Source organism: Ochotona princeps, chromosome 4 (assembly GCF_030435755.1).
Source record: "Ochotona princeps isolate mOchPri1 chromosome 4, mOchPri1.hap1, whole genome shotgun sequence".
Classification (NCBI taxonomy): Eukaryota; Metazoa; Chordata; class Mammalia; order Lagomorpha; family Ochotonidae; genus Ochotona; species Ochotona princeps.
The window spans coordinates 63,998,815-64,009,053 of NC_080835.1; the positions used below are offsets into that span (position 1 = coordinate 63,998,815).

General features: G+C 43.7%; 1 protein-coding gene across 2 annotated transcripts in view; it reads right to left on the minus strand.

Annotated features, from left to right (window-relative positions):
• The window catches only part of ME3 (malic enzyme 3), a 172,733-nt gene extending 169,932 nt beyond the window's left edge, over positions 1 to 2,801 (minus strand). Inside the window, exons 1-2 of one of the 2 annotated variants that reach the window (XM_058663709.1) lie at positions 2,667 to 2,801; positions 2,105 to 2,302 (exon numbers count right to left, since the gene is read on the minus strand). In XM_058663709.1, coding sequence (XP_058519692.1) covers positions 2,105 to 2,287 — 183 coding nt within the window. In that variant the 5' untranslated portion in view covers positions 2,288 to 2,302; positions 2,667 to 2,801. Of the gene's footprint in view, positions 1 to 2,104; positions 2,626 to 2,666 lie in introns of those variants that run through there. The other variant, XM_058663710.1, reaches the window with a different exon arrangement.
• Between the last annotated feature and the right edge of the window lie 7,438 nt (positions 2,802 to 10,239).

Here is a 10,239-nt window from a genome sequence, read left to right on the forward strand (position 1 = left end):
TTTCTTTTATTCTAAGCTGGTTAGTGGAGGCAGCCCCCACCTTAATCTCTATTTTTAACTCCGAGGTAGGATAAAACTGACTTAAGTTAATGGTAGTTAGTTTGGGAATGTGAAAACAATCCAATCATAATAAGGCAGAAAATTCACTTTCTGAGGCTTTAAGAAAATTGTCCTTTTGGGCCTGGTGCAGTGGGCTTGGTGGCTAAATTCTTATCTTGTAAGTGTCAGTATCAGCTTGTGTCCCAGCGGCTCTGCTACCCACCCAGCTCTCTGTGACTTGGGTAAGCAATGGAAGATGGCCCAAAGTCTTGGGACCTTGCACACATGTGAGAGACCTAAGAAGTTCCTGGCTGTTGCTCCAGTTCATTGTGGCTCAGCTCCAGCCATTGTGGCCTCTTGTGAAGAGAACCAGCAGACAGAAAATCTTTCTGTCTGTATCTCCATCTCTCGGTAATTGTGATATGTCTTTCCAATAAAAATAGATAAATCTTTAAAATAAAAAAAAAAGGAAGCTGCCCTTTCTCTTCCGCAAAAGTTGCTAGAAGAGCCTCTCCTTGCTGGATCGGGTGGTGTAAGGACAGGCAGTTGTAGCAGTACTGGGATGAAGCTGACATTGCAGACAAAAGTGAGAGCCAGAGACACCCATATCTTGACGAATGTCAGCTGTACTTCTGGGTCAAACCTTGTTGCAAGCCTTCCTCTAAATATTTTGTGGTTTGACCTCAAATTACAGCCTCTCAAATGCAATTACTTGAAAGAGAAAGGACAATTAATGCATCTAAACGCATCTCTTTTTATCACTTCCTACAAAGTGAGTCAAAGTGGTGTAAACATGTGCAATACTTAGAAGATTAGTAATTTACATAGAAATTAAAGTCTTTGGGGCAGGGAGAGCAGATAGTAAATGTGAAAGGTAAAGGACAAGAAATGCGTTCTTTCTCTGCTTATAATTATTTCTCCAGTAAATAATAACATTACTTAGCCTTATACAACTGTTCCCACTTTTCAAAACTAGCTTTTGCACACTTGAGTTTCACAATCCTGAAACAAAGCAATTAATAACATTTTTATTTGGCAGTAAGAGTATATATTTATCCAGTAATTTATGTAGTGGAAAATAGGGTTTCAAATTTGGTGATTCCCTTGATTGTCATAATAACCAAATGAAGCAGGCATGTCGAGTTTACCCTAAACATCCATTTTAGACTGGAGGAAACTGAGCCTCCAACAAGTGACAGGAGATGCTCATGTTAATTTGAGGAGGCAGGAGGTAGGCAGATCTCAAATCCGAGGCTCTTATTTCTACTTCTCCCTACCCAGTTCCCTAATTAAAATATACTAATCATGTTCCCAGGGCAACTGAATGTGCCTTTGTGCTATTACCCAGCGCTAGCAGTGGATCAAACTGGAACTGAGCATTGGCGATCTGGATTCTAGAGACAGAACCAGCACTATCCAGTTGGTGACCTTGGGCAAGTCCCTTTCATGTTTTTAAAATTAGTTTCTTTATTTTCAGTGGAAGGGGATGTTTGAACAGGATTCCCAATGCCTCATCATACTCTGCAAATTCTGTCATTCCTGGTCTTCCTGTACCCAATCTTAATCTCTTTTTCTTTTTTTTCAGAATAACAATCAAAACCTTATGTGACATTTATTCTTTCATAGGTTGCCAGGTACTGTGCTAAAATCTCCACCTCCACATTCTTTGCACACTTCACAGCATTGCTGAACAATTGCACCTCTTTGACAGATAGGAAAACTTAGACTCAGAGGGGAAGATGTAGTTAAATGAACTACACCAAATTAAAAAAAGAAATAACATCAAAGGAAGTTCAGACTGACCACCCTGACCTTAACCTGGTCTATATTGTTACTGCAGAAGAAACAAGGCTCCCTGCATTACAAGAACCAGGACGGGGGAGAGGGGTACCGATTGGAGGAGGGGGGAGAAAGTCAAAGCAAATTACACCAAGCCCCTTCAAGGCCAAGAAGAAAATCGCTAGACCAACTCCCGGTGAAACCTTCCCAAGCTCTGGGGGCGGGGCGCCCTTCCTCGGCAGTCACCAGATCCCACTGGGTCATTCTACCTTCCAGGGCCCGTTACCTTGTTGAGATGCGGGTTCCTGGTGACGTCGTATCCTCGCTTTTTCAGGGGCACAGGGCGCGCTTGACCAGACCTGGAATAGCAGGTTCGCGCGGACACACAGGGTGCCCAGCGCGCGAGGGAGCCGCAGGCCTGGCCGGGGCGGAGAGCCAGCAGCGAGCTTGTTCCCAGCGCTGCGCCCATGGTCCTTGAGCAGACCTGGCACCGGGGAGAGACCAAGGTCAGGGGCGCCTGCTAGCCAGCCAGGACCGAGACGCGGTAGGGAACTGGGCCTGAGCCCAGCACGGGTCCTCCGAGAGAGAGTAGAGGAGCCCCCAAGGATTAAAGGCTCCAGTTCCCGCTGCCTCTCCACCACCCCTCCTCAGATCAAGGCCACTAGCTCAGCTCCTGCTGCAGGTGCCATGTCTCCCTCGCCAAATACCGGGCAAAGAGAAAGCAAGCCGGGAAAGCAGTTCGGTGCGGGTGACAGCCCGCGCCACCCCCGCCCCCCATCCGGGAGAAGAGACTGCGCAGCGCAAATCCCGCCCGGCGATTTCCCTGGGTCGCTCCTTTCTCTGCCCACCTGCGCTGGTCCCAAAGCTGATGTTAACGCAAACCCGCTGCGGGGCAGGCGGGGCGACACGCTGCGGTTCGATGTTTCTCTCCTGCCAATGGCTGGGCGGCTGCAGTGGCCTGGAGCTCCAGAGGCTAGTGTGCCCTGAAACCTTTCCTTGCAGCACAGTGCGGAACTGCCCCCGAGGACTCTGCAAAGCGCCTCACCTCTGCGTGCACCTGCCGCTCCAGTGACAAGATGAGGCTCAGAAGGATGCCCACCTTGGCCAGAATGAAAGTACAGGGGAAGGTCGGCGGTCTGGGACCCTGCTCTGCTTCGCGCAGTGCGACACAACAGCCGTGAGTCACATGCAGCTGTGTGTGCTTAAATAAAATCAGTTAACATAGAAGAACTTTTAAAATCCAGTTCCTCAATCACACCGGCCATGTGACTCGTGTTCGAGAGCCACCTGTTCCCAGACACAGAGCGCTTCCATATTTCCCTGGAGGTCCAGTGGACGTCAGTGCTCCCGGGGATCCACTGAGTCGGCCACGGATTATTGGGACCACTCTGGTATTTCTCACCATGAATTTAATATGCTTTGCCCTCAGAGTACTCGAGACGACTTTTGAAGCAAGCATTTTATTTGTTTGGGGGCCTTCTGGCGCCTAATTACTTCTGCAAGTTCATGGCTCTCTCCTGGGCTCTGGCCTCCTTTGCTCCTTCCTGTTGCTCTGCCCACTCAGATCCCTTAGAGCTCTTGAGCTTGCCATAACCGCTGTTTCTCTGAGCACTCATACTCGAGCCTCTCAAACGACTGCTTCACTCCCATCTCTCATTGCTCCACGAATTCCTCAACTGTAACAAACTTGCCTTTGTCCCATCCAGGGTTAAAACTCCACTAGGGAAGGAAGTTTGCCTCCACAGAACTTGACACAGGTGGTAACAACTTGTTCCTCTGGTTGTCTCGTGACTTCCACATAGAAAGCAGACTTCACAACAAGAGGCTCTGCATGGAACTCCTCATTGCATAACTTGCTGCCTGCTCACAGCTGCACAATAAACAGCTGTGAGGCGGATGAAGGGCAGTGGCAGACACTATTAGTGCCTGCCAAACAGGTGGCATGCCCTTCTACCGACTTCCCTTCAGAGGTCTTTATGAGCATACATTACAACGGGTTCAAGGATGCTCCTGCCTTGAGTTTAGGAGTCCAGAAGCTTAGCTATTACCCTCTCGTGGAGCCTCCTCACTCTCTCTGGGCTGTACTCTTTGTAAAATGAATGCCAAGCAGTGCTTTTTGAAATGAAATTAGAATTACCTAGTAAGGGGCCAGATGTGGGACAGGGTAAAAATGCAGACATCTAGGCCCCACCAGTGGAGATTTGCATTTATTAGAGTTTATAATCCTGAAGTCAGGTTTACTCTTGAACTCTCCATTTATTTTTTTTTATTGTGTGATTTTTTATTTTATTTTATTAATTCATTAATTACATTGTATTATGTGACACAGTTTCATAGGTACTTGGATTCTCCCCACCCCTCCCCAAACCCTCTCCATTTATTTTATATAAGCCTACAAATGACCTTTTATTTCCCCTAAGCCAGTGTGGGTCAGATTTTTTATCGTCTGCAAACAAGAACATTTAATCACTACAACACTTTTTTATATTTGCATATCTTCCATAACTCTACAAGCAGCTTGAAAACAGAGATTGTGTGTGTGTGTGTGCGTGTGTGTGTGTTTTCATATTTGGAACCTGGTACCTAGTAATTTATCTAAAATGATTTGTTGAATGAGTCTGCCATTGCTTTGTACAATGACTTTTTGTTCACCCGGAGGAAATTTTAATCTGTAATCTCAGTTACCTGTAACTCAGCTAGAAACCAGGATGTAAACACAGGTCTCAAAAAATATATATAATTTTTACAGCATCAGTTCACTGAAACTTGTGCAATTTATATCTAAGTCTCTTTCATGTACTCATTTGTGGTCCACATACCCTTAATCCAGGCATAATTCTAACAATATTGCTTCATGTGTTTGTGTTTTGGCCACAATAAAGGGAGTTTGGGAGGGCGGGTGCACTAGGTGCAGCAGCAGAGCAGTGGGTGAAGCTTCTTGGTCCCAGAATTGCTCAGGGACCCAAGTTCCTGCTCTTCTGCTGCTCCTCTCTTATCCAGTCACTGCTGTTCTCTGTACGGAAGCACAGGCACCACAGTGGCATCCTAGCCTGCAGGAAAAGGCCATGAAGGAATAACAAGCAAGCAATTCCTTTTAACAAAGTGATGCAGAAGTTGTACACATTACTTCTACCTCAGTCATTTAGGTGAAAACTGTCACACAGGCACGTCAAACCATAAGGGCTGGAAACCAATGTTTCCAATAAGAAAGACATATACTTACTCTACCAGATCTCACCAGGGGAGCCCATTATTACTAAAGGGCTGAGGGAGAGACTGCTTCCTGAAGACCAGTAACTGGAAGCCTAGATTATATAATACTCACATTTATATGAAACTACTCTGCATACAGTGAATGTTCAAAAACTTTTAGCAATTATTATTATTATTATTTACATCCGTGGCGTCCATCTCTGGTTTTATGACAATTTCTTTGTTTTTAAAGCTGGACATAGGATTTCAGAGACCAGATTTAGGATGACAGAAACTTTCAAAATTCCTTCCAACTTCACACAACTCTGACTTCCTTAGCTAGCAAGCCTTGGAGTCTGGCCAGCACTAGATAAACTAGTGACTCTGTAATTTGTCTTGGCCCCTTTCCCTCCACATCCCACTTATGATTTTTGCCATCATTATAGTATTGTTTCCTGGAGTGACAGGAAGGGATTCCATCCTATGCTGTCTTGAATACAGGCTCCTTATTCTCATTGCACTTAATACATTTTCACTGTAATTATGGAGATTTACACCTCTACCTATTGCTCTAATAAGGTGGTGAATTCCTTAAGAACTAGAACCACGACTGACAATAATTTGCAACTCCAGTACCTAGGACAGTGCCTAGCACCAAGAATGGGTTCAGGTTGTGTTGTTAAATAAAATTCATATGACTGAAATTTGTACATAACTTCCCAAGGAGTAGGCCTAATGGTAACCAAGTGTTTTATAATTTTGGAAGGCTTCATAAGAGTTACAAGTTAGCATTTTAATTCAGTGTGCTAACTTAAAACTTAAATTGTCTTCTGAAGACATAGTTTATGACCATACACATGAATTTTTTAAAGGTCAGTTTAAAATTTATTATTTTACAGCTAATTTAATTACTTCACACAGTTAGTCATAATTTCTAATATTTTGAGGTGCTTAGACCAATATCTGGCAGGGAGAAATTTCCTTCAGGAAACAGATATCTGGCTTAAGAGTTAAGACATTTATATCCTACATTGAAGTCCCTGGGTTTAATGTCTGCCAGATATTGGTCTAAGCACTTCATAATTCTTATAAAATACTGAATTGGTTAATTCTTTCTCTTAATTCCAGATTCCTATATTCTGATTTATGGCTAGAGCTTGAGTCCTATGAACTCCTTTGGCACCGGCTTCCTGTCAACTTCTGCTAGTAGGGTGGCCTAGAGGGAGACTGAAGGCTGGAGAAGGGAAATTTCCTGCTCTTGGTTCCTTTCAGGAACCCTAATAGCTACTCTTGACTCAGCACCAGTGATTTGGTCCCAGCTGCCAGCATCATTTCCCATTCTGAAACCAAACACACCAGGATCCCTCAGTCCCTCAGACTAAGCAGTGACTCTCTTGTTCCATGTGTCTAGCTGCTGAGGTCCCAGCCTTTCACTCTGTTTCTTCAGCCTTAGAGGTGGGAGCCCTTCCTCCAGTTGCCACCTGTGGCAATCACTTCCTTCTCATTGCACCTTCTAGCAGCAGTGAAACCAGTCTTTCATATTAAATTTCTTTTCTTGGATGCAACCTGCTTGAATCTATTGTTTCTATTGGCCTGGGTCTAATAGAGGTGGTACAATTATCCCCCACCGCCTTACAGATGAGGAAATAAAAAGTTTGCCTGAATTGCACTGTAGTGGAAACCCAGGCTTTGGATGACACAGGGGTCCCAGAGCAATAAGGGCACACATTTGTGAAGTGCTCAGCCAAGCTGGCATGTGCTGAGTCATGCATGGAAAGAAGTCTTCTGATTTTCATGTGTCATTTCCATGATCTGTCTTCATTTCATTTCAGCCTCGCATCCTGCAGGACACCTACCACAGGGTTTTGTGAAATCAATGGCTGCTGGACTGAGCTGGTCTAATCTGACTAGGGACGGACAAAGTAGAAAGAACTTGAGTGAAAAAAGCACACAGGGATGTGGTAGGGACATGAAAACAATGTATCTTATTCCTTTGATGTTGGGTGTTTGGAGTTGTTTCCAGGTTGACTTATTTTTAAAAGTCTTGCTTTAAATTGACATACAATAGTTACATAAAACAATGAGGTACAATGTGATATTTCAATACATATATATTGTATAACTATCAAATCAGGATAATTATTATGTCTATCTACCTCTCTTTTGTCTGTCTCTGCTAGTGTTATATCTTAGATTCTTGACTTCAGCTTTTGCATTTGTTATGTGAGAATAAACAGTTCCCTGACATTGTAAAAACACCACAGAAAGAAATGAAAGAACAATTTTGTTAGATAGCAGAAGAAAACATTTTTTTTGTAGCACTGCATTCTTTATCTCTATTCTTCAGCTGCACGGCAGTGATTTTATTTGCTTTCTTATTTATTTCAAAGAGAGAGAAGAGTAACCTTGTCTTCTCACGAAATCCCTAAATTCTCTCAATAGCTATGACTAAGCCAGGCTAAAATGGGGAGCCAGGAACTTGGTCCACCCAACTACTTGATCCATGAATGCTGCCTTTCAGGATCTGTATTAGTAGAGAGTTGTACTTGGTGGAGCTGGAGTTGAAAATCAAACTCAAACACTTATATCCGGGATGCCAGAGCCTTAACTAGCACATTAGCAGTTACAACAGTAAACTAGTTCCACTGTTGTGATTTTAATATCTAATTTTAACAAAAAAGAACATCTTGAATATTTTGAATCAATGGCCCATCAGACTCAGGAAAATATGATGAAATCTTAGTTTGTAAACTCATTTGGCCATCTATCTACTCAAGTGGTTGCTGCACCAAGCATATTGCTTCCAGAAAGAAGGCTGCAATATTCTCATATTGTGTTTCTCACCAACCTGTCTGCCTGACTTTTGGTTGGTCCTTCAGCTAGGTCCGAACAGGCTGGTCTCCATTCCTAGCCTGGCCTACATGTAACCTTTTCTCTTCATGGCTGATCTAAGCAGCTTTATTTTATTTCATACACGCCCCTACCTCTACCCTGCGGTAGGGGTTCTAAGAAGGAAGTCTTGTCCTTGGTGGCAATGACCAGGAGAGAACCAATAGTCAATATTTTTGTGTACCTTTTCAGCCTCCAGATTTCCTGGAGGTTATTTTAAAAATCTATTTTCTGCTCCTCCTGAAACATTATATTCAGGTACTCCATCCCCTGACAACCACTGCACCATTCCTCCATTATGCTCTGGGCCTCCCAGCCTCCTCTCTTTCTTAGGCAAAATTAGACAAAAAGACAACTGTTGGGAAAAGGAAAAACAGGAAAGCAGAAACCCGAGGCAGCAGCTGCTGAGCTAAGCAGCTGATAGAGGGGAACAAATTCGTGCCCTAAACGTTCGTTTGGAGGTCAGGGTGGAGCCCAGCAGGATAAGGAGACGATGCATTCTCCACTGCGGGATTCGCCCATCCGGCCCATTCAGCATCCCCTGGATCAGCTGACCCCGGCGGCTGGCCGCTCCATGGGCTCCCTCCCATGCTTTGGAGTTGTTAAACTGTAATGAACATATCCTCCAGTTTCCTAATTGACTTTGCAGCAGTCTTGATACACTTGCATACCAGGGAACACAGTTCTTCCTGCTGATGGTTTCAGTTCTTATTGCTGAGTGGGACAATAAATCATTGGCCATCAGGAGGAATCCTGTCCCAGACCTTTGCTCTAAGCTTGAGTCATCTTTAAGCGGTTTTTCAAGCAGGTCTTTTATGTGTATAATTGGTGAGAGAAGGGCAGGCTATGCCTAGTGAACCTAGATTCTCTGCAGCTTTTTCAATACTTCAGTGGTTTTTTGTTTTCCCTTCTCACAAGATTTAGCCACTCCACCCCCTCCTCTCAGCCCCTATTCTGTCTCAAATCCCTTAGCCTGATTCAGGAGCCTTCCTGCAAAGAGAAGTAATTTGTTTCCTTTGTCCTTCCACAGGCTTGTGTGGCTTATTATTGTAGTAGATGTTATCTGTGTCATCAGGCAGCCTTAGAAACAAGCATTCACTGAGCTGTGAATCTGAAAGTGGGTTCTCACCCCAAAGCCAAAATTCCTCCCTCCAGGTCATACCCATTGTCCACCACAGGCACCTCAGTATCAGGAATCATCCATCCCTCAAACAGCAGGGGAGGTTTACTTTCCCTTAGCTTCAACTTTGGGCTTGGCATTTCATCTCAAAGCTTGGCTCAGCTGCAAAGGGAGACAGATCCAGCCGTGATTAAGAATTAGGGGCTGCAGGGACTCCACTTTAGTTTTCCAGCATCATAATTAACCACACACCACACTGGTCCTCTTGATATAAACCGAGGTTGCCATTTCAGGCTGTTATCTCCATGCTTTGCCAATATACATCCTACATTCCTGGTAGAGTGGTTAACAGTGTTCTTGGAGTTAGCCACATCCACTTGGGTTTATATCACTATTTATATCACTAGCTGAGTGATCCTGGGGGTTTACTTGGTTTCTCTGAAGTTCAGTTTTGTCTATAAAATGAGAATGAAAACAATAGCATTTAGCTACAAAGGTGATTGTAAAGATTAAATACCTGGCACACAGTAAATTTGCTGTAAATATTCAATATTACCATTTTAATATTTACATATTTTTGTTGCAAAGGCAGATCAGATTTATAGAGAGGAGAGACAGAAAGACCTTCAATCCACTTGTTCACTCCCCAAATGGCTCTAAATGTATAGTAATTGTTGAATAAGTATTAAATTTTATCTGAGTTTTCAAAGATCCAGCTTCCAAAGGCTGAGTATAAAATATTGGTACATTCCCAAGGCCAGTAATACCAATAGGAAGAGTTTGGATGTTGAGTGTGAGTTTGTTTGTATTTAAATTATGATACAACACATACACACATGCACAATGTTAGATATTATTTTAGGCTTTATTAGAGTGGCAGTCATGTGACTGTCCCCCAGACCTCACCTGTCTCATACTACAAGTAAGTTTATTTGTACCACCAGCTTCCTATACAGACATTAACCTATCAAATACTAGGACCTCAGCACATCCCAACTGTGTGCGTACTTAGGAGTTTGCTGAGCTAAGAGGCAGATTTAATACATAACCCAAGCAACAGATGTGGCTCCTCTGGTCCACTTTTGCTATTGAGGCTGTGGCTGCCTGTTCCAGTCTTCCGCACTGTTGAAACCCTTCTTAGATCCCACTTGTAGCATTGGTCACTGTAATGTCTGAAGCCTCTTAGTCTAGGCTGCTGGAAACTCTCTTCTCTGCATTTC